This window comes from Salmo salar, chromosome ssa15 (assembly GCF_905237065.1).
Source record: "Salmo salar chromosome ssa15, Ssal_v3.1, whole genome shotgun sequence".
In the NCBI taxonomy this organism is placed as follows: domain Eukaryota; kingdom Metazoa; phylum Chordata; class Actinopteri; order Salmoniformes; family Salmonidae; genus Salmo; species Salmo salar.
The window spans coordinates 12,813,943-12,839,920 of record NC_059456.1 but is presented as its reverse complement, the minus strand read 5'-3'; the positions used below and the strand labels follow the sequence as shown (position 1 = coordinate 12,839,920).

At 43.0% G+C, this 25,978-nt stretch overlaps 1 protein-coding gene across 3 annotated transcripts in view; it reads right to left on the bottom strand.

Moving 5' to 3' along the window:
- The window catches only part of adamts3 (ADAM metallopeptidase with thrombospondin type 1 motif, 3), a 298,496-nt gene that overhangs the window by 43,925 nt on the left and 228,593 nt on the right, over positions 1-25,978 (bottom strand). For all 3 annotated transcript variants that reach the window (XM_045695468.1, XM_045695469.1, XM_045695470.1), the window contains 3 exons: positions 23,700-23,856; positions 23,125-23,257; positions 16,852-17,059 (listed from right to left, as the gene is read on the bottom strand). In XM_045695468.1, coding sequence (XP_045551424.1) covers positions 16,852-17,059; positions 23,125-23,257; positions 23,700-23,856 — 498 coding nt within the window. The remainder of the gene's footprint in view (positions 1-16,851; positions 17,060-23,124; positions 23,258-23,699; positions 23,857-25,978) is intronic.

Here is a 25,978-nt window from a genome sequence, read left to right as displayed (position 1 = left end):
CCTAAACAAGAAAAGCCACACAGCCATTTTCCTAGCAAGGAGATGTGTCACAAAAACCCCAAATCCAGCTAAAATGAAGCACTAACCTTTGACGATCTTCATCAGATGACACTCATAGGACATCATGTTACACAATACATGTATGTTTTGTTCGATCAAGTTCATATTTATATCCAAAAACAGCATTTTACATTGGCGCATGATGTTCAGAAAATGATTAGCCTCCAAAACTTCTGGTGAATGACCACAATGTGCACATTCATTTACAGAAATACTCATCATAAACGGTGACAAAATATATAACAATTAATTAAAGAATTATATATTTACTACCTCTTAATGCAACCGCTGTGTCAGATTTTAAAATAACTTTACAGAGAAAGCACATTGTTCAATATTCTGAGTACATAGCTCAACCGTCAATGCAAGCTATACAGTTAGCCGTCAAGCCACGGCGTCGTCAAAACTCTAAAATACTGTTATAAATATTTTCTTACCTTTGCTGATCTTCGGCGGAATGCACTCGGAAGGACTCCCACTTCCACAAGAAATGTTCATTTGTTTGATAAAGTCCATAATTTATGTCCAAATACCTCCGTTTTGTTGGCGCGTCCAGAACACTATTCCAAAAGGCATGAGACGGGGCGCAAATCAATAGACGAAAAGCTCAAAAGTTCCATTACTGTTTGTAGAAACATGTCAAACGCTGTTTCCAATCAAACCTTAGGGTGTTAACATAAACAATCGATAATATTCCAATCGGACAATAGCGTATTCATTACAGAAGAAAAAGAAAAAATGCTATCCATGCGTGAATGCGCATGAAGTAACTACATGACCTCAGACAGTACACTGCTTGAACCGGCTGTTATTCGGTCAAAATTCACCATAGAAGACTCAAACAACTTTGTAAAGACTGTTGACATCTAGTGGAAGCCTTAGGAAGTGCAAGTTGACCCCACAGACACTGTAGTTTCAATCGAAAATGGTCTGAATGACTACAATTCTCAGACTTCCCACTTCCTGGTTGGATTTTTCTCAGGTTTTTGCCTGCCATATGAGTTCTGTTATACACAGACATCATTCAAACAGTTTTAGAAACTTCAGAGTGTTATCTATCCAAATCTACTAATAATATGCAAATATTTGACTCTGGGCCCGAGAAGTAGGCCATTTAATTTGGGTACGTTTTTCATCCGGCCGTGGATATACTGCCCCCTATAGCGAAGAGGTTAAATACACTTGATCTAGTCCTTGGCCTATCTCCTAATCTGACTTTGGTGCGGGTCATGTTGTTGTTTACATGTCTCTGGTAAACACATACAATAACAACATCAAATAAAAGCAAAGTTTATTTGTCACATGCACAGGATACAGAAGGTGTAAATGGCACAGCGGCAGAATGTGTAAACGGTACAGTGAAATGGTTACTTGCATAGTGGAGTCTTTTGTTTAGACGGATAATCCCAAACCATACCACCAGGCACCATGCATTAATCTGCATATAGCTAAAGCTAACCAACTAGGTTCAATGTTAGCTTGCTAGCTAACATTAGGCTATAACTAGCAATAAAAATTGATTTCTGAGATACAAATAATATTACTACACAGCTCATACACGTAACGTTAACTAGTGAGCCAGCCAGCTAACATTAGCAAGCTAGCTAACAGTACGCTTTAACTTGCAATACAATTTATAATATCTGAAAATGTAGCTAGACTCTTACCCGTATACATGGATGAACTCTGTCATGGATGCCATGTTGGCACTTTGTTTGAAGATGTAATCCGGAGATGGGTGTTCTATACAAAAGCCTCTGTTCTCTTTTTGACTCCCACCGTATCAATCATTCTCTGCTTCCACTGATTTCAAAACTCTGTCAACTGTTTCCATTACAACAACTCTGTTCATCGCCATTTCTTCCCCATCACTGTCATCAGAAGACTCTACAATGTCTGGTTCAATGAAAATGTTTTACCTAAAATCAGGGATTTCCTCATTGTCTGATTCATTTTCAGTCAGAGAGAGTCAGCACGGCACGATCGTCCTCCAAAAAGTAGTCACTGATCTTTGTCCATTGCACCTGTTAAGTGCAGGGCAGCAATGTTGATAGCAGTAGAAACACTTTCGCAGTTCTTCATGATATCTTAAAAAAAGCTGCGGTAGTAAGGATTATCTAAACATACTGACCAGCTCCTGTTAGACAGAAGCATGCTAAATGACAGACCAATCCGAAATCATCTCTTGGCCAATTGACCATCACCAGCTGTCATCATAGGCAGCTCTATGGTGAGAAACATTTCGGTCCCCAAGGCAAAAACTGTGTGCTACCCAGGAGAACGAGTACTGGTGTCACGGTTGTCGTTGGTAATGGAGGACCAAAACGCAGCAGGTATGTGTACGCTCATCTTGACATTTATTAATTCAGAATGAACACACCAAAACAACAAAACGAAACGAACTTACGAACAACGAAACAGTCTTGAAAGGCACACTCATCAAAACAAGAAACAATCTCCCACAAATACACAGACAAACACACCCAACTAATATAGGACTTCCAATCAAAGGCAACACCACACAGCTGCCTTCAATTGGAAGTCCACCCCAATTAACTCAACATAGAAATAGATTACCTAGACTAAACATAGAATTACATAAACAAGGAACAGTGCCCAAAAACCCCGGAATACATAAATCAAATGCCCTTTTTAGAAAAACCACCACCCCGAACCACATAAACCAAATACCTTCTGCCACGTCCTGACCAAACTACAATAACAATTAACCCTTATACTGGCCAGGACGTGACAGTACCCCCCCCCCCCCCCGTAAAGGTGCTAACCCCGGAAGCACCTCAAAATAACAAACCCCCCCCCCCAAAAAAAATCCCCCGAACTAAAGGGAGGGAAGGGAGGGTGGCTGCCCCCCCACTGTGCTACACCCCCCCTCCCCAACCCACCTATATCTGGAGGTGTCTCTGGTTCTGGCCGTTCCGGGCAGACGACCCACCCCGGTAGCTCCGGGTAGACGGGCCACTCGGGCTGGGACGGAGGACAGTCAGGCCACTCTGGCAGACCCGGAAGACAGTCGGGCCACTCTGGCAGACCCGGAAGACAGTCGGGCCACTCTGGCAGACCCGGAAGACAGTCGGGCCACTCTGGCAGACCCTGAAGACAGTCGGGCCACTCGGGCAGTCTGGCATCGCCGGGCAGTCTGGCATCGCCGGGCAGTCTGGCCACTCTGGCAGCTCCGGGCAGTCTGGCCACTCTGGCAGCTCCTGACTAGTGGGTGGCTCTGGCGACTCTTCACTGACGGGCGGCTCTGGCGATTCCTCACTGACGGGAGGCTCTGGCGACTCTTGACTGACGGGCAGTTCTGGCGACTCTTGACTGACGGGCAGTTCTGGCGACTCTTGACTGACGGGCAGTTCTGGCGACTCTTGACTGACGGGCAGTTCTGGCGACTCTTGACTGACGGGCAGTTCTGGCGACGTCAGACTGGGATGGCGCACTTGAAGCCTGGTGCGTGGTGCTGGTACTGGACGTACCCGACTGGGAACACGCACCTCCAGGCTAGTGCGGGGAGCGGGAACAGGACGAGTCGGACTGGGCTGACGCACTTCCGGGTCCGCACGAGAGACAGGAGCTAGAAACCCAGGGCTATGGAGGTGCACAGGCGGTCTTGATCTTACCTCCTGCACAACCCGTCCTGGCTGGATGGAACTAGTAGCCCTGTACGAGCGGGGTGCTTGTACAGGGCAGACTGGGCTGTGCAGGGGCCTGATGGTAGCCGTGCGTAGAGCGGGAGTTGGGTAGCCTGGTCCTCGGAGGCGTACCGGCAACCAGATGCGCTGCGCAGGCATCCTCCTACCAGGCTGGATGCCCGCTCTAGCACGGCACCTGTGAGGGGCTGGAATAACGCGCACCGGACTGTGCGTGCGTATGGGTGTGAGAGTGCGCTCCTCAGCGAAACATGGCGCTCTCCACCTCATACGCTCCTCCATATAACCACGGGTAGCTGGCTTCCGGCTCTTCCTATGCCTAGCCAAACTAGCCGTGTGCCCCCCCCAAAACATTTCTTGGGGGTGCCTCTCGTGCTTCAACGCCAGTCGTGTTCCTCGGAAACGTTCCCGGTCCATACCAGCCTTTCGCCTTTCCTCTCTCTCTCTTACCACCTGTCCCCATGGAAGGCGATCCTTTCCTGCTTGGATCTCCTCCCAAGTGTAGGAGCCTTCTCCCCCCAAGATCTCCTCCCAAGTTCATCTCTCACCATAGTCCAACTCAAAATCCCACTGCTCCTTCCTCTGCTGCTTGGTCCTGCTTTGGTGGTGGGAGATTCTGTCACGGTTGTCGTTGGTAATGGAGGACCAAAACGCAGCAGGTATGTGTACGCTCATCTTGACATTTATTAATTCAGAATGAACACACCAAAACAACAAAACGAAACGAACTTACGAACAACGAAACAGTCTTGAAAGGCACACTCAGCAAAACAAGAAACAATCTCCCACAAATACACAGACAAACACACCCAACTAATATAGGACTTCCAATCAAAGGCAACACCACACAGCTGCCTTCAATTGGAAGTCCACCCCAATTAACTCAACATAGAAATAGATTACCTAGACTAAACATAGAATTACATAAACAAGGAACAGTGCCCAAAAACCCCGGAATACATAAATCAAATGCCCTTTTTAGAAAAACCACCTCCCCGAACCACATAAACCAAATACCCTCTGCCACGTCCTGACCAAACTACAATAACAGTTAAGCCTTATACTGGCCAGGACGTGACAACTGGACATAACATGGCTGCTTCCGACTGTTCTACCACAGATGCCGGGAGTGGACACTGTCGTAGTCCATGTGGGGTCAAACGACATCAGGAGGGCTAGCTCGGAACGTTTGAAAATGTATTTGAAAGAACTGATTTTACCATTAAACGACTCTAAAAAACGTCCAATAATTTCAGGTCCAGTACCATCGTTGGGCCGCGGGTATGAAAGATTCAGCAGACTGCTGGCTTACACATCTAGCTAAAAGTCTACTGTAGCTCTGCTGGAGTCACTTTTATTGATAAATTTGACACCTTCTGGAAACAGAAGATACTCTACAGGAATGACGGAGTCCATCCAAATCATCTTGGCTCCTGGACTCAACGCATTTCAAGGCTGCGTTGAAACAATGACTGGTAAATTATCCAAGACCAATCCAGTTAATCCTTACCATTGTGACAATGAGTCGTCATAACGCTGCATCAAATGTATATTATCTTAGGGGAATTGGCAAATTAGGAAGAACACTATATGCAGCTCACCCTGCACTATCAGCTCCAATGTAAATGACATGAGTAAGTCTACCTCTAATACTCTTCCCAGTAAAGCATTAAAAACAATCAAGTAACCCAGAAAAGTGCTAAAAATAGCCCATATTAACACATGTAGCCTGAGAAACAAGGTCCATGAAGTCAATAACTTGCTTGAAACAGATGACGTTCATATTCTGACTACCTCTGAAACTCACTTAGATAATACAGTGGTAGCAATACATGGTTATAACATCTACAGAAAAGACAGAAATGCCAACGGGGGCGGTGTTGCGGCCTATATTAAGAACCACATTCCTGTAAAGCTTAGAGACAATCTAATGTTAACCTGTTGAGGACAGACGTTCTGCTAGCGGAACCCCGTTCCACCTGCGGAACCCCTAGCCAACAGCCAATGGCATCGCACGGCGCGAAATACAAAACCAACTAAAATACCACAATTCAATTTTCTCAAACAATCAACTATTTTACACCATTTTAAAGATAAAACTCTCGTTAATCTAACCACATTGTCCGATTTCAAAAAGGCTTTACAGCGAAAGCAAAACATTAGATTATGTTAGGAGAGTACATAGACACAAATAAATCACACAGCCATTTTCCAAGCAAGCATATATGTCACATAAACCCAAACCACAGCTAAATGCAGCACTAACCTTTGATGATCTTCATCAGATGACACTCCTAGGACATTATGTTATACAATACATGCATGTTTTGTTCAATCAAGTTGATATTTATATAAAAAAAACAGCTTTTTACATTAGCATGTGATGTTCAGAACTAGCATACCCACCGAAAACGTCCGGTGAATTTACTAAATGACTCATGATAAACGTTGACAAAATACATAACAATTATTTTAAGAATTATAGATTCAGAACTCCTTTATGCAATCGCTATGTCCGGCGAAAGCACATTTTGCAATATTCTGAGTACATAGCTCGGCCATCACGGCTAGCTATTTTGACATCTGCCAACTTCGGGGTCACCTAAACTCAGAATTACTATTAGAAAAATTGGATTACCTTTGCTGTTCTTCGTCAGAATGCACTCCCAGGACTTCTACTTCAACAACAAATGTTGTTTTGGTTCCAAATAATCCATAGTTATATCCAAATACCTCCGTTTTGTTTGTGCGTTCAGGTCACTATCCGAAGGGTGACGCACCGGCGCATTTCATGACAAAAAACTTCAAAATATTCCATTACCGTACTTAGAAGCATGTCAAACGCTGTTTAAAATCAATTTTTATGCTATTTTTCTCATAAAATAGCGATAATATTCCAACCGGGCAATGTTGTATTCATTCAAAGGCTGAAAGAAAAAAAATGTAGAAGTCTCGTGACCGCGCATCTCCAGTCTCACTGTCCCCAGGCTGACCACTTACAAACTCTGCTGCTGTACTTTGCCCAGAGACAGCAGACACCCCATTCCACTTTCTGGTGGCTTTAGAGAGCCAATGGAAGCCTTAAAAAGTGTCACGTTACAGCACAGATGCTGTAATGTCGATAGAGATGCAACAGAAGGACAACAAATTGTCAGACAGGGCACTTCCTGTATGGAATCTTCTCAGATTTTGGCCTGCCATATGAGTTCTGTTATACTCACAGACACCATTCAAACAGTTTTAGAAACTTTAGAGTGTTTTCTATCCAAATCTAATAAGTATATTTTTGTGGCACCTGACCACACGACTGAACAGTAGTCAAGGTGCGACAAACTAGGGCCTGTAGGACCTGCCTTGTTGATAGTGTTGTTAACCTCTTACATCTAGACGTTCCGCTAGCGGAACACCTGCTCCAATATCCAATGATAGGCGTGGCGCGAATTACAAATTCCTCAAAAATAAAAAAACTTCAATTTTTCAAACATATGACTATTTCACAGCATTTTAAAGACAAGACTCTCCTTTATCTAACCACACTGTCCGATTTCAAAAAGGTTTTACAGCGAAAGCAAAACATTAGATTATGTCAGCAGAGTACCAAGCCAGAAATAATCAGACACCCATTTTTCAAGCTAGCATATAATGTCACAAAAAACAAAACCACAGCTAAATGCAGCACTAACCTTTGATGATCTTCATCAGATGACACACCTAGGACATTATGTTATACAATACATGCATGTTTTGTTCAATCAAGTTCATATTTATATCAAAAAACAACTTTTTACATTAGCATGTGACGTTCAGAACTAGCATACCCCCCGCAAACTTCCGGGGAATTTACTAACAATTTACTAAATTACTCACGATAAACGTTCACAAAAAGCATAACAATTATTTTAAGAATTATAGATACAGAACTCCTCTATGCACTCGATATGTCCGATTTTAAAATAGCTTTTTGGTGAAAGCACATTTTGCAATATTCTAAGTACATAGCCCAGCCATCACGGGCTAGCTATTTAGACACCCGGCAAGTTTAGCCTTCACCAAAATCAGATTTACTGTTACAAAAATGTTATTACCTTTGCTGTCTTCGTCAGAATGCACTCCCAGGACTGCTACTTCAATAACAAATGTTGGTTTGGTCCCAAATAATCCATCGTTATATCCGAATAGCGGCGTTTTGTTCGTGCGTTCCAGAAACTATCCAAAATGGTATATCAGGGCGCAATTCGTGACAAGAAATGTCTAAATATTCCATTACCGTACTTCGAAGCAGGGCAGTATTTTCACGGCTGGATAAAAAATGTACCCGATTTAATCTGGTTACTAATCCTACCCAGTAACTAGAATATGCATATACTTATTATATATGGATAGAAAACACCCTAAAGTTTCTAAAACTGTTTGAATGGTGTCTGTGAGTATAACAGAACTCAAATGGCAGGTCAAAACCTGAGAGATTCCTTTACAGGAAGTGGCCTGTCTGACCATTTCTGGAACTTCTTTGCCATCTCTATCTTTTACTAAGGATCTCTGCTCTAACGTGACACTTCCTACGTCATCCATAGGCGCTCAGAGCCCGGGAAAAACCTGAATGTCGTCATCCCAGCCCCAGGCTGAAACACATTATCGCCTTTCTCAAGTGGCCGATCAAGGGACTGTGGGCTTAGGCGCGTGACCTGACCGCCCCCGTCTTTGTGATTTTTTCCTCTGTTTGCCGAAAAGGAGATTCCCGGTCGGAATATTATCGCTTTTCTACGAGGAAAAATGGCATAAAAATTGATTTTAAACAGCGGTTGACATGCTTCGAAGTACGGTAATGGAATATTTAGATTTTTTTTTGTCACGAATTGCGAATTGCGTCTGGAACGCACAAACAAAACGCCGCTATTCGGATATAACGATGGATTATTTTGGACCAAACCAACATTTGTTATTGAAGTAGCAGTCCTGGGAGTGCATTCTGACGAAGACAACAAAGGTAATGAAACTTTTGTAATAGTAAATCGGAGTTTGATCAGGGCTAAACTTGGTCGGTGTCTAAATGGCTAGCCGTGATGGCTGGGCTATCTACTGAGAATATTGCAAAATGTGCTTTCACCGAAAAGCTATTTTAAAATCGGACATATCGAGTGCATAGAGGAGTTCTGTATCTATAATTCTTAAAATAATTGTTATGTTTTTTGTGAACGTTTATCGTGAGTAATTTAGTAAATTCACCGGATGTTTGCAGGGGGTATGCTAGTTCTGAACGTCACATGCTAATGTAAAAAGCTGGTTTTTGATATAAATATGAACTTGATTGAACAAAACATGCATGCATTGTATAACATAATGTCCTAGGGTTGTCATCTGATGAAGATCATCAAAGGTTAGTGCTGCATTTAGCTGTGGTTTTGTTTTTTTGTGACATTATATGCTAGCTTGAAAAATGGGTGTCTGATTATTTCTGGCTTGGTACTCTCCTGACATAATCTAATGTTTTGCTTTCGCTGTAAAACCTTTTTGAAATCGGACAGTGTGGTTAGATAAAGGAGAGTCTTGTCTTTAAAATGCTGTGAAATAGTCATATGTTTGAAAAATTGACGTTTTTTTATTTTTGAGGAATTTGTAATTCACGCCACGCCTATCATTGGATATTGGAGCAGGTGTTCCGCTAGCGGAACGTCTAGATGTAAGAGGTTTTAACCTGTTAGGGCTAGGGGGCAGCATTGACACGGCTGGATAAAAAACATACCCGATTTAATCTGGTTACCACTCCTACTCAGTAACTAGAATATGCATATACTTATTACATATGGATAGAAAACACCCTAAATTTTCTAAAACTGTTTGAATGGTGTCTGTGAGTATAACAGAACTCAAATGGCAGGTCAAAACCTGAGAGATTCCTTTACAGGAAGTGGCCTGTCTGACCATTTCTGGAACTTCTTTGCCATCTCTATCATTTACTAAGGATCTCTGCTCTAACGTGACACTTCCCACGTCTTCCATAGGCTCTCAGAGCCCGGGAAAAAGAGAATGTCGTCATTCCAGCCCCAGGCTGAAACACATTATCGCCTTTCTCAAGTGGCCCATCAAGAGACACTAGCTTATGCGCGTGACCCCGACCGCCCCCGCCTTTGGGATTTTTTCCTCTGTTTGCCGAAAAGGAGATTCCCTGTCGGAATATTATCGCTTTTCTACGAGAAAAATGACGTAAAAATTGATTTTAAACAGCGGTTGACATGCTTCGACGTACGGCAATGGAATACTTTGAATTTTATTGTCAGGAATTGCGCCAAGCGCGACACTTCTTTACTATTTCGGATAGTGTCTGGAACGCACGAACAAAACGCCGCTATTCGGATATAACGATGGATTATTTTGGACCAAACCAACATTTGTTATTGAAGTAGACGTCCTGGGTGTGCATTCTGACGAAGACAACAAAAGGTAATGACATTTTTATAATAGTAAATATGATTATGGTGAGTGCTAAACTTGCCGGGTGTCTAAATAGCGAGCCCGTGATGCCTGGGCTATGTACTTAGAATATTGCAAAATGTGCTTTCACCAAAAAGCTATTTTAAAATCGGACATATCGAGTGCATAGAGGAGTTCTGTATCTATAATTCTTAAAATAATTGTTATGCTTTTTTGTGAACGTTTATCGTGAGTAATTTAGTAAAATGTTAGCGAATTCCCCGTAAGTTTGCGGGGGGTATGCTAGTTCTGAACGTCACATGCTAATGTAAAAAGCTGGTTTTTGATATAAATATGAACTTGATTGAACAAAACATGCATGCATTGTATAACATAATGTCCTAGGGTTGTCATCTGATGAAGATCATCAAAGGTTAGTGCTGCATTTAGCTGTCTTCTGGGTTTTTGTGACATTATATGCTGGCTTGAAAAATGGGTGTCTGATTATTTCTGGCTTGGTACTCTGCTGACATAATCTAATGTTTTGCTTTCGTTGTAAAGCCTTTTTGAAATCGGACAGTGTGGTTAGATTAACGAGAGTCTTATCTTTAAATGGCTGTAAAATAGTCATATGTTTGAGAAATTGAAGTAATAGGATTTTGAAGATTTTGAAAATCGCGCCACAGGCTGGCAGTGGCTGTTACGTAGGTGGGACGAATTCGTCCCGCCGGTCCCATAGAGGTTAACAACACTATCAACAAGGCAGGTCCTACAGGCCCTAGTTTGTCGCACCTTGACTACTGTTCAGTCGTGTGGTCAGGTGCCACAAAAAAGGAAAATTGCAATTGGCTCAGAACAAGGCAGCACAACTGGCCCTTGGATGTACACAGAGAGCTAATATTAATAATATGCATGTCAATCTCTCCTGGCTGAAAGTGGAGGAGAGATTGACTTCATCACTACTTTTATTTATGAGAGATATTGACATGTTGAACGCACCGAGCTGTCTGTCTAAACTACTGGCACACAGCTCGGACACCCATGCATACCCACAAGACGTCTCTTCACAGTCCCCAAGTCCAGAACAGAGTTACCAGCCTCAGAAACTGCAGCCAAATAAATGCTTCAGAGTTCAAGTAACAGACACATCTCAACATCAACTGTTCAGAGGAGACTGAATCAGGCCTTCATGGTTGAATTGCTGCAAAGAAACCACTACTAAAGGACACCAATAAGAAGAAGAGACTTGCTTGGGCCAAGAAACACGAGCAATGGACATTAGACCAGTGGAAATGTGTCCTTCGGTCTGGAGTTCAAATTGGAGATTTTTGGTTCCAACCGTCGTGTCTTTGTGAGACGCGGTGTGGGTGAACGGATGATCTCTGCATATGTACTTCCAACCATAAAGCATGGAGGAGGAGGTGTTATGGTGTGGGGGTGCTTTGCTGGTGACACTGTCAGTGACTTATTTAGAATTCAAGGCACACTTAACCAACATGGCTACCACAGCATTCTGCAGCGATACGCCATCCCATCTGGTTTGGGCTTAGTGAGACTATCATTTGTTTTTCAACAAGACAATGACCAAACACACCTCCAGGCTGTTTATGGGCTATTTTACCAAGAAGGAGAGTGATGGAGTGCTGCATCAGATAACCTGGCCTACACAATCTCCCGACCTCAACCTGATTGAGATGGTTTGGGATGAGTCGGACCGCAAAGTGAAAAAAAAGCAGCCAACAAGTGCTCAGCATATGTTGGAACTCCTTCAAGACTGTTGGAGAAGCATTCCAGGTGAAGCTGGTTGAGAGAATGCCAAGAGTGTGCAAAGCTGTCATCAAGGCAAAGGGTGGCTATTTGAAGAATCTAAAATATATTTTGATTTGTTTAACACTTTTTGGTTACTACATGATTCCATATGTGTTATTTCATAGTTTTGACAAGGTATTACTATAACTCATTATCGCTGACCAGTAACCACTCAGGCATATCTCATTACCTCTGACCAGGTATAACTATACCTCATTACCTCTGACCAGGTATAACTATACCTCATTACCTCTGACCACATAAAATTGGCTCAAATCAACACTATCATCCTGGAAACCCTAGACCCACTCCAATTCTCATACCGCCCTAACAAATCCCCAGATGATGCAATCTCAATCGCACTCCACACTGCCCTTTATCACCTGGACAAAAGGAACGCCTACGTGAGAATGCTGTTCATTATCTACGACTCAAGAGTTCAACATCATAGTGCCCAAAAGGCTCATCACTAAGCTAAGTACCCTGGGACTAAACACACTCCCTCTGCAACAGGATCCTGGACTTCCTGACGGGCCGCCGCCAGATGGTAAGGGTAGGCAACAACACATCTGCCACGCTGATCCTCAACACTGGGGCCCCTCAGGGTGCGTGCTTAGTCCCCTCCTGTACTCCCTGTTCACCCACGACTGCGTAGCCAAACACGACACCAACATCATCAAGTTTGCTGACAACACAATGGTGGTAGGCCTGATCACCGACAACGATGAAACAGCCTATAGGGAGGAGGTCAGAGACCTGGCGGTGTGGTGCCAGGACAACAACCTCTCCCTCAACATGATCAAGACAAAGGAGATGATCATGGACTACAGGAAAAGGAGGACTGGGGGGGCTGTAGTGGAGCAGGTCGAGAGTTTCAAGTTCAACTATATCGCATTACCTCTGACCAGCTGATGTCATTACCTCTATCCAGGTATAACTATAACTCATTACTTCTAACAAGGCATAACTATGTCTTTACATCTGAAGAGATATGACTATATCTCATTACCTCTGATCAGATATAACTATAACTTGTTACCTCTAAACAGATATACAGTGGGGGAAAAAAGTATTTGATCCCCTGCTGATTTTGTACGTTTGCCCACTTACAAAGAAATGATCAGTCTATAATTTGAATGGTAGGTTTATATGAACAGTGACAGACAGAATAACAACAAAAAAATCCAGAAAAACCCATGTCAAAAATGTTATAAAATGGTTTCCATTTTAATGAGGAAAATAAGTATTTGACCACTCTGCAAAACATGACTTAGTACTTGGTGGCAAAACCCTTGTTGGCAATCACAGAGGTCAGACGTTTCTTGTAGTTGGCCACCAGGTTTGCACACATCTCAGGAGGGATTTTGTCCCACTCCTCTTTGCAGATCTTCTCCAAGTCATTAAGGTTTCGAGACTGACGTTTGGCAACGCGAACCTTCAGCTCCCTCCACAGATTTTCTATGGGATTAAGGTCTGGAGACTGGCTAGGCCACTCCAGGACCTTAATGTGCTTCTTCTTGAGCTACTTCTTTGTTGCCTTGGCCATGTGTTTTGGGTCATTGTCATGCTGGAATACCCATCCACGACCCATTTTCAATGCCCTGGCTGAGGGAAGGAGGTTCTCACCCAAGATTTGACAGTACATGGCCCCGTCAAATGATGCGGTGAAGTTGTCCTGTCCCCTTAGCAGAAAAACACCCCCAAAGCATAATGTTTCCACCTCCATGTTTGATGGTGGGGATGGTCTTCTTGGGGTCATAGGCAGCATTCCTCCTCCTCCAAACACGGCGAGTTGAGTTGATGCCAAAGAGCTCCATTTTGGTCTCATCTAACCACAACACTTTGACCAGTTGTCCTCTGAATCATTCAGATGTTCATCGGCAAACTTCAGACGGGCATGTATATGTATTCTTGAGCAGGGGGACCTTGCGGGCGCTGCAGGATTTCAGTCCTTCACGGCGTAGTGTGTTACCAATTGTTTTCTTGGTGACAATGGTCCCAGCTGCCTTGAGATCATTGACACGATCCTCCCGTGTAGTTCTGGGCTGATTCCTCACCGTTCTCATGATCATTGCAACCCCACGAGGTGAGATCTTGCATGGAGCCCCAGGCCGAGGGATATTGACAGTTCTTTTGTGTTTCTTCCATTTGCGAATAATCGCACCAAATGTTGTCACCTTCTCACCAAGCTGCTTGGCGATGGTCTTGTAGCCCATTCCAGCCTTGTGTAGGTCTACAATCTTGTCCCTGACATCCTTGGAGAGCTCTTTGGTCTTGGCCATGGTGGAGAGTTTGGAATCTGATTGATTGATTGCTTCTGTGGAAATGTGTATTTTTTACAGGTAACAAGCTGCGGTTAGAAGCACTCCCTTTAAGAGTGTGCTCCTAATCTCAGCTCGTTACCTGTATAAAAGACACCTGGGAGCCAGAAATCTTTCTGATTGAGAGGGGGTCAAATACTTATTTCCCTCATTAAAATGCAAATCAATTTATAACATTTTTTACATGTGTTTTTCTGGATTTTTTGGTTGTTATTCTGTCTCTCACTGTTCAAATAAACCTACCATTAACCTGTTGGGTCTAGGGGGCAGCATTTGCACGTCTGGATAAAAAAAATGTACCCGATTTAATCTGGTTACTAATCCTACCCAGTAACTAGAATATGCATATACTTATTATATATGGATAGAAAACACTCTAAAGTTTCCAAAACTGTTTGAATGGTGTCTGTGAGTATAACAGAACTCATTTGGCAGGCAAAACCCTGAGACATTTTCTGACAGGAAGTGGATACCTGATGTGTTGTATTGACTTTAAACCTATCCCATTGAAAAACACAGGGGTTTAGGAATATTTTGGCACTTCCTATTGCTTCCACTAGATGTCACCAGCCTTTACAAAGTGTTTTGAGTCTTCTGGAGGGAGATCTGACCGAACAAGAGCCATGGAACGGTGATGTCCCATTAGACACCTGGCGCGTACTTCATGTTGGGTACCCTCGTTCCAATACGTTATAAAAGACTATGCATTCGTCCACCTTGAATATTATTCATGTTCTGGTTAAAAAAGGCCCTAATGATTTATGCTATACAACGTTTGACATGTTTGAACGAACGGAAATATATTTTTTCCCCTCGTTCATGACGAGAAGTCCGGCTGGCTTACATCATGTGCTAACGAGACAGAGATTTTTGGACATAAATGATGAGCTTTTTTGAACAAAACTACATTCGTTATGGACCTGTGATACCTGGAAGTGACATCTGATGAAGAGAATCAAAGGTAATGGATTATTTACATAGTATTTTCGATTTTAGATCTCCCCAACATGACGTCTAGTCTGTATCGCAACGCGTATTTTTCTGGGCACAGTGCTCAGATTATTGCAAAGTGTGATTTCCCAGTAAGGTTATTTTTAAATCTGGCAAGTTGATTGCGTTCAAAAGATGTAAATCTATAATTCTTTAAATGACAATATAATATTTTACCAATGTTTTCTAATTTTAATTATTTAATTTGTGACGCTGACTTGACTGCCGGTTATTGGAGGGAAACGATTTCCTCAACATCAATGCCATAGTAAAACGCTGTTTTTGTATATAAATATCAACTTGATAGAACTAAAAATGCATGCATTGTCTAACATAATGTCCTAGGAGTGTCATCTGATGGAGATTGTAAAAGGTTAGTGCATCATTTTAGCTGGTTTTATGGTTTTGGTGACCCTGTCTTTGACTTGACAAAACATTACACACAACTCTTGTAAATGTACTGTCCTAACATACTCTAAATTTATGCTTTCGCCGTAAAACCTTTTTGAAATCGTAAAACGTGGTTAGATTAAGGAGATGTTTATCTTTCAAATGGTGTAACATAGTTGTATTTTTGAAAAATTTGAATTTTGACATTTATTTGGATTCAAATTTGCCGCTCTTGAAATGCACCTGCTGTTGATGGAGTGCACCACGGGTGGCACGCTAGCGTCCCACCTAGCCCCAAGAGGTTAAAATTATAGACTGATCCTTTCTTTATCAGTGGGAAAACGTACAAAATCAACAGGGGATCAAATACTTTTTTGCCCCACTGTAGCTATATTTCATTACATCTGACCAGTTATAACTATAACTCATTAACTCCCACCAGGTTATGTCATTACTTTTGACCAGGCAGAACTGTATGTAAATACCTCTGACCAGATATATCTACATCTCATTACCTCTGACCAGGTATAACTACAACTCATTACCTCTGACCGGGTATAACTACAACTCATTACTGCTGACCAGGCATAACTACAACTCATTACTGCTGACCAGGTATAACTACAACTCATTACTGCTGTCCAGGTATAACTACAACTCATTACTGCTGACCAGGCATAACTACAACTCATTACTGCTGACCAGGCATAACTACAACTCATTACTGCTGACCAGGTATAACTACAACTCATTACTGCTGACCAGGCATAACTACAACTCATTACTGCTGACCAGGCATAACTACAACTCATTACTGCTGACCAGGTATAACTACAACTCATTACTGCTGACCAGGCATAACTACAACTCATTACTGCTGACCAGGTATAACTACATCTCATTACTGCTGACCAGGTATAACTACATCTCATTACTGCTGACCAGGTATAACTACATCTCATTACTGCTGACCAGATATAACTACATCTCATTACCTCTGACCATGTATAACTACAACTCATTACTGCTGACCAGGTATAACTACAACTCATTACTGCTGACCAGGTATAACTACATCTCATTACTGCTGACCAGGTATAACTACATCTCATTACTGCTGACCAGGTATAACTACATCTCATTACCTCTGACCAGGTATAACTACAACTCATTACCTCTGACCAGGTATAACTACAACTCATTACCTCTGACCAGGCCCCAGGCCTCCAGTGTGCAGGGCAGGGCAGTCTGTTACAGGGCCGTCTGCTCTCTGGTTTCTCCCCACTGCAGTACTTGCTGTGGACTGAGCGATTGGTCCCCTCATTGAGGAACTGGACACAGCGAACCGTCCGGATATGGAAACCCAAACTGCCACATGTCTTAGTGCAGTGCTCCCAGTCCTCTGAGATCCATCTGGAGAGATAATAACAACCATAGTTAGAACAGGATAGAAGCCATAGAGGAACCATACAGTTACAACCATAGAGTGACACCTATATGGTTGTTCCTCTCCTCTTATAACTATATAGGTGTCACTCTATGGTTCCTCTCCTGTTGTAACTATATAGGTGTCACTCTATGGTTCCTCTCCTGTTGTAACTATATAGGTGTCACTCTATAGTTGAACCTCTATGGTTGTTCCTCTCCTGTTGTAACTATAGAGGTTCAACCATAGAGTGACACCTATACAGTTACAACAGGAGAGGAACCATAGAGTGACACCTATATAGTTACAATAGAAGAGGAATCAGAGTGACAACCACAGAGTGACAACCACAGAGCTACAACGAGAAGAACCATAGAGTGACCACCATAGAGTGACCACCATAGAGGTAAACTAGGATAGGAACCATAGAGTTACCACCATAGAGTGACCACCATAGAGTGACCACCATAGAGTGACCACCATAGAGTGACCACCATAGAGGTACACTAGGATAGGAACCATAGAGTTACACTAGGATAGGAACCATAGAGTGACCACTGTAGAGTGACAACCATAGCGGTTCAACCATAGAGTTACACTAGGAGAGGAACCATAGAGTGAATAGGAGAGGAACCATAGAGTTACACTAGGAGAGGAACCACAGAGTGAATAGGAGAGGAACCATAGAGTGACCACCATAGAGTGACCACCATAGAGTGACCACCATAGAGGTTCAACCATAGAGTTACACTAGGAGAGGAACCATAGAGTGACCACCATAGAGTCGGCCAAGGTTATTGTACTGAACCCCACTCTGCTGCCTGGAGGTGTGTTGGGTCATTGTCCTGTTGAAAAACAAATGATAGTCTGTCACGTCCTGACCAGTATAAGGGTTATTTGTTATTGTAGTTTGGTCAGGACGTGGCAGAGGGTATTTGGTTTATGTGGTTCGGGGTGTGTGTATTATGTAGAGGGTAGTTGATTTATGTATTCCGGGGTTTTTTGGTCACTGCTCTATGTTAGTCTATTTCTATGTTCTTTCTAGTTAGTCTGTGTCTATGTTTAGTTAATTGGGGTGTGGACTCTCAATTGAAGGCAGGTGTTGTCTAGTTGCCTTTGATTGAGAGTCCTATATATTAGGGTGTGTTTGTGTTTGTAATTTGTGGGAGGTTGTTTCTTGTTTAGCTGTCATTGCCTGACAAGACTGTCTTTTTCGTCGTTCATCATTGTTGTTATTTTTGTATACGTGTTTGTTTGGTTTTCCTTCTTTCACCTATTAAAAGAAGATGAGTATACAACCCGCTGCGTTTTGGTCCTTCCCAGACGACAACTGTGACATAGTCCCACTAAGCCCAAACCAGATGGGATGGCGTATCTACGCAGAATGCTGTGGTAGCCATGCTGGTTAAGTGTGCCTTGAATTCTAAATAAATCACTGACAGTGTCACCAGCAAAGCACCCCCACACCATCATACCTCCTCCATGCTTCACAGTGGGAACCACACATACGGAGATCATCCATTCACCTACTCTGCGTCTCACAAAGACACGGCGGATGGAACCAACATTTAAGAAAAAAAAATCTAAAATCAGACCAGAGGACAGATTTCCAACAGTCTAATGTCCATTGCTCGTGTTGCTTGGCCCAAGCAAGTCTCTTCTTCTAATTGGTGTCCTTTGGTAATGGTTTATTTGCAGCAATTCGACCATGAAGGCCTGATTTACACAGGCTCCTCTGAACAGTTGATGTTGAGATATGTCTGTTACTTAAACTCTTTGAGGTGTAATCTAAGGAAGCAGTTAATTACCAATTTGAATTTATGAACTTATCCTCTGCAGCAGAGGAGCAGCAGAGTAGGTGTGTCCTGTCGGGCGGTGGGTGTAGCTGGTGCATGAAGTCAGGCGCAGGAGAGCAGAGATGAGTGAACCACACACTTTACTTGAGAAATAGCACACAGTAAACATACCAATGTGCGAACAATAATGGTTGCCACAAAACACAGGTGAAAACAGCACCCGGAAAACAACAGCCGTAAACGTACCGACCTGAACAATAAACAATCACACACAAAGACATGGGGAAACAGAGGGTTAAATACATGACCAGTAATTGGGAAATGAAAACCAGGTGTGTGGGAAACAAAGACAAAACCAATGGAAAATGAAAAGTGGATCGGCGATGGCTAGAAGACCGGCGACGTTGACCGCCGAGCGCCGCCCGAACAAGGCGAGGAACTGACTTCGGAGGAAGTCGTGACATGTCCAAACTCAACTGGCCCCTACATCCCGACGTCCCCTGAATGCCCATCTGATAGCCTGCTAGCCGCGGCCCGCTAGATGCTAGCCGCGGCCCGCTTGCTGTCTAGAGCATATTGGACTGTTAGCTCTAATAGATCCATTGGCCAATTTCTTGGGCAACCATACCTATTTTGCCAATTGGACTTGGACCCCTCTGCTACTCGGAACCCTACTAATCCATCAGGACTGGTCTATCGATGTCACCGCACGCGGAGGCTAAAACAGACTTTCCTCCGTCGAGACGTCCCTCTAAGGCCCTTCTGCTAGCTTGCTAGCCCTGGCCTGCTAGCTGTCTGAATCGCCGTGTCTCCAGTCAGCCCAACCACTCACTGGACCCCTATGATCACCCGGCTAAGCATGCCTCTCCCTAATATCAATATGCTTTGTCCATTACTGTCCTGGTTAGTGATTGTCTTATTTCACTGTAGAACCTCTATTCCTGCTCAATATACCTTAACCAACCATTTAGTTCCACCTCCCACATATGCGGTGACATCACCTGGTTTAAACGTCTCTAGAGACAATATCTCTCTCATCATTACTCAATGCCTAGGTTTACCTCCAATGTAATCACATCCTACAATACCTTTGTCTGTACATTATGCCTTGAATCTATTCTATCGCGCCCAGAAACCTGCTCCTTTTACTCTCTGTTCTGAACGTAATACACAACCAGTTCTGATAGCCTTTATCCGTACCCTTATCCTACTCCTCCTCTGTTCCTCTGGTGATGTAGAGGTTAATCAAGGCCCTGCAATGCCGAGCTCCATGATGTCCTAGCCGTGTCTGAATCCTGTGTTAGGAACACCACCAAAAACCCTGAAATTTCCATCCCTAACTATAACATTTTCCGACAAGATAGAACTGCCAAAGGGGGTGTTGCAATCTACTGCAGAGATAGCCTGCAGAGTTCTGTCTTATCCAGGTCTGTAGCCAAACAATTCGAGGTTCTACTTTTAAAACTCCACCTTTCCAGAAACAAGTCTCTCACCATTGCCGCTTGCTATAGACCACCCTCTGCCCCCAGCTGTCCCTTGGACACCATATGTGAATTGATTGCCCCCCATCTATCTTCAGAGCTCGTGCGGCTAGGTGACCTAAACTGGGACACCTCGGCCATCCTACAATCTAAGATTGATGCCCTCAATCTTACACAAATTATCAATGAACCCACCAGGTACAACCCCAAATCCATAAACACGGGCACCCTCATAGATATCATCCTGACCTACTTGCCCTCCAAATACACCTCTGCTGTTTTCAACCAAGATCTCAACGATCACTTCCTCATTGCCTGCATCCGTAATGGGTCTGCGGTCAAACGACCACCCCTCATCACTGTCAAATGCTCCCTAAAACACTTCAGCAAGCAGGCCTTTCTAATCGACCTGGCCCGGGTATCCTGGTAGGATATTGACCTCATCCCGTCAGTAGAGGATGTATTCTTTAAAAGTGCCTTCCTCACCATCTTAAATAAGCATGCCCCATTCCAAAAAAAATTGAACCAGGAACAGATATAGTCCTTGGTTCACTCCAGACCTGACTGCCCTTGATTAGCACAAAAAACATCCTGTGGAGTACTGCATTAGCATCGAATAGCCCCCGTGATATGCAAATTTTCAGGGAAGTTAGGAACCAATATACACAGGCAGTTAAGAAAGATAAGGCGAGCTTTTTCAAACAGAAATTTGCATTCTGTAGCACAAACTCAAAAAGGTTCTGGGACACTGTAAAGTCCATGGAGAATAAGAGCACCTCCTCCCAGCTACCCACTGCACTGAGGCTAGGAAACACTGTTACCACCGATAAATCCACTATAATTGAGAAATTCAATAAGCATTTTTCTACGGCTGGCCATGCTTTCCACCTGGCTACCCCTACCCCGATCAACAGCCCTCCACTCCCCACAGCAACTCGCCCAAGCCTCCTCCATTTCTCCTTCACCCAAATTCAGATAGCTAGTTCTGAAAGAGCTGCAAAATCTGGACCCCTACAAATCAGCCGGGCTGGACAATCTGGACCCTCTCTTTCTCAAATTAGCTGCCGAAATTGTTGCAACCCCTATCACTAGCCTGTTCAACCTCTCTTTCGTATCGTCTGAGATTCCCAAAGATTGGAAAGCTGCCGCGGTCATCCCCCTCTTCAAAGGGGTAAACACTCTAGATCCAAACTGCTACAGACCTATATCTATACTACCCTGCCTTTCTAATGTCTTCAAAAGCCAAGTTAACCTCTTGAGGATACCCTAGGATAGCCACAGCGCATTTTGAAAAAAAATCGTTCCCATTTTCAACGGCCTACTAATCAAACTCAGAAGCTAGGGCATGCATATACTTATTATATATGGATAGAAAATACCCTAACGTTTCTAAAACTGTTTGAATGGTGTCTGTGAGTATAACAGAACTCAAATGGCAGTCAAAACCCCGAGACCGATTGAAACAGGAAGTGGAATTCTGAATTGTGGACTCGACTTCTCATCTTTCTCTATTAATCACACCGTTAACAATGGTTCAGTGAGCACTTCCTATTGCTTCCACTAGATGTCGCCAGTCTTTTCACAGTGGTTTGAGCCTTATACAGTCGAAACTCAGTGAATGACACGCATTGGAAATTGGTCACAGGGAATGGGCCATCACCATTATGACGCCGGCGGCCATGTCTACCCCCACCTTTGGAAACAGTTTTAACAACCCTCCAGACGAGCTTCAATGCCATACAACTCTCCTTCCGTGGCCTCCAACTGCTCTTAAATACAAGTAAAACTAAATGCATGCTCTTCAACCGATCGCTGCCCGCACCTGCCCGCCCGTCCAGCATCACTACTCTGGACGGTTTTGACTTAGAATACGTGGACAACTACAAATACCTGGGTGTCTGGTTAGACTGTAAACTCTCCTTCCAGACTCACATTAAAATGAAGCACATCTGCTTTATAATGGATGTAGAGCCTAATTGGCATACATATGCAGCACGTTGTCACAGTATCCACAGAAGGTGGCGCCTCTCCTCGGTCGGGCGGTGCTCGGCGGTCGTAGTCGCCGGCCTACTAGCTGCCACCGATCTATGTTTCTGTGTTTTTTGGTTTTGTCTGTCTAGGTCCGCACCTGTTCCTGGTCTGTCATTAGTGAGAGGGGTATTTAGTGTGTCCTTTGTGTTCAGGAATTCGTGCGGGATTGTTTGTATGTCTAAGAGGGCAGACGTTAGTTAGCGCTGCCTTAGTTTCAGCGTGTTACATTTCTGTATTGTATTTGCCGGGCTGTGCCCCGTGCGTTATCGTTTTGGAACGATTTTCCTCTTTGGGTGTTGGCTACCTTATTTTTAACGGTGGAAATAAACTTCTGCACTACCGGACCTCAGTCTCCTGCTCTTGACTCTGCCCCTTTCCTGCTCCTAAGAAAACGTGACACACGTGAATTCCATAAAAATGCACCTTTATAACAAAAGCATTACATGCATCATCTACTAAATCGGGTGTAAAACCTGGTGTTTTTATCTAGTAAGTCTGAAACCTGAAGGTGTTTTCATCTACTAAGTCTGAAACCTGAAGGTGTTTTCATCTACTAAATCTGAAACCTGAAGGTGTTTTCATCTACTAAGTCTGAAACCTGAAGGTGTTTTTATCTACTGAGTCTGAAACCTGAAGGTGTTTTCATCTACTAAGTCTGAAACCTGAAGGTGTTTTCATCTACTAGTATTGTGTAAAACCTGTTTTAGCGTTTTAGTGTTGTTGTGTGCTGGTGGCTATACTCACTGTGGCTGCGTACAGTCCTGTAGGTTACACATTCTTCTGATGGGTTTTGGCTTCTTGCTGACATCACAGTATCCCCGGTGGACCATCTTGCTGTCACCCTTTTTCCTGCAGCCATACTTAGTGTACTGGAACCCTAGGGGAGGAAATGGAGAGGAAGACGTAGGAATACCACTAAACTATTAGAACAAAAGGTGTGATCTAGAAGCTAAAAGGGTTCTTTTTTGTCCCCATAGGAAAACCCTTTGAAGAATGCTTTTTGGTTCCAGGTAGAACCGTTTTGGTTCCAGGTAAAAAATGTTGGGTTCATTGTAGAACCATTTCCAGAGTGTGTTCTACATTAAACACAAAAGGGCTCAACCTGGAACCAAGAAGGATTATACAATGGGGACTGCTAAAGAACCATTTTGGAACCATTTATTCCAAAAGTGTACAGTAGAATTATAAGCCTGAACTAGATATTGCTTTTTGAGAGACCCACTCACATACAACACAGGGTCTAGAACACTGAGACCAGCTCTAGAATTGTATCTCCAACACAGGGGTCTAGTACAGTGAGAATAGCTTTAGAACCTTACCTCCAGCACAGGGTCTAGAACACTGCGACCAGCTCTTCAGGGCCCATTCGTAGGTGTCCTCCTGAATGACGTTGTTGTTGTTGACGGGGACAGAGTCTTCATGGATGATGTATTTATACATCAGGGTAGACCTGGTCTCGTTATCCTGAGGGATTATCTAAATAGGAAACAGAATCAAGGAAAGGGGAGTTTGAGTTTTGGGAGAAAGTACATTCAAACATTCATGAGAGTTATATGCAGATCTATGCAAACCTTATGTCTTAGAAATCAAAAGATATGGGCTGCATGATGTGAATATACTGTAGGCTATTGATGATTTAAGAAAGTTGCAAAAAAAGCTTGCGCTCTGTTCCTTGCCTCAGGCTGCACAGCTGTTCTCTTCATTAAGTGATCATATTTTCACCCATCAGACTATTCTCAATTTAATCTTGTCTTTACTAATATGCAAAAAAAAAAATAGATATAGAAGGGCCCATTATCAAAAGAGCAGGAACATGGGCAGGGGAAAAATACATATAATCCGTGTGCACTCAAATAGCGAATGGATTCCCCTCGCTTTCCCGCCAGTACGTTTTTCAATGATACAGATTAGGCTACTTCGGATTTATAGCGGAGAATGTGCTTAATATGAGCAGCTGAGAAATAAATATAAGAACACTTATTTCACTCCACGCATCAACCACAATTTGAGGAGCATGCTCCCGCTGCGTGACATGTGATATTCCGCCAAACTCTGTATGTCATGGGCTCTCCAACCCTTTTCCTGCAGCTACCCAGTGCTTAATTTAGGAAACCTAGTGAAATCTGTTAGGGGACTGAACATATTTCACTAAACTGTTGACAGCCCCTCTGCACGCTCTAGAAAGGAATAAAGGAGAGAGAGGAGGAGATGGAAACGCATGGTGCTGAGATATTCTGTATAGCTAAAGGTAATGTGTCACAATATAAAAAATTCCCTATTCCCTATTACTATTCAAAATCAAATACAAATTCACTATAATTCTAGGCTAACTCTGTAAGCTGCCCTTCACAATCAATGAACCAAGAGCATCACCTAGGGCTATACGTTCTCCCCCAGACTCATGGACAGAAAGTGTGGAGCATAGCATAAGGTAACCAGTCCATCCAGTATGAATAATAACACAGTCCACACACAAAGGTGATTATTCCAATTAGTGTAATTTTGGAGTATAGTCGATCAGATTCACATTAAAAAAATATATAATAATCATTTTATTAAAAATAAAAAATAAATCTTGACATTTTCAAACAGTACCTTTATATTTTCCAACAGGGTTATACATTTGGGTAAGGTTTTTTTCTCACCTGAGTAGTCTCGTTTCACTGCCAAAAATAAAATTAAACCATCTAGTGTTCAGCGAAATAACAACACAATATCAAATACAGGTAGCCTAGTCAAATAATTAACATACAATCACAACCGTTACTCTCTCACGTGAAACCTTCACTCTTGCGCAGACATTTAGAAATGAAACATGACAGTTTGAAAAATAAACCACGGGAGCTTTTTGAGAGAATAAAGACGACTTTCGAGTAGTATGACATGTATAAAAGCAACAGATACCATTAATAATATTGTGGAGGACTTAATTCTTCCTGCTGCCGCGGATATGGCTGGGACAATGCTGGGGGAAAAGGCCAAAAAAACTATACCGACAATTCCTTCATCAAACAACATTGTTTCATGACGCATCAGTGACATGGCAGATGTTTTGAAATAATTACTGCTTCGCATACAAGCCAGAGAATTATATGCGTTACAGCTGGATGAGTCAACAGATGTGGCAGGCCTGGCACAGCTCCTGGTATATGTCCGTTACGTGTATGGGGTGTCAATTAAGGAAGAAATCCTCTTCTGCAAACAACTGGAAGCAAGGACTGTACTGATGGCACAAAAGCCATGACAGGGAGAGTGGTACTGCACATGCAAGCAGTTGCTCCCTAAACCACTTGGGTACAGTGCAGCATCCACCGAGAGGCTCTTGCTGCTAAGGGAATGCCTGACAGCTTGAAAGACGTTTTGGCCACTACAGTGAAAATTCTTATCTTTGTTAACTCTTACATCTAGACGTTCCGCTAGCGGAACACCTGCTCCAATATCCAATGATAGGCGTGGCGCGAATTACAAATTCCTCAAAAATACAAAAACTTCAATTTTTCAAAAATATGACTATTTCACAGCATTTTAAAGACAAGACTCTCCTTTATCTAACCACACTGTCCGATTTCAAAAAGGCTTTACAGCGAAAGGAAAACAT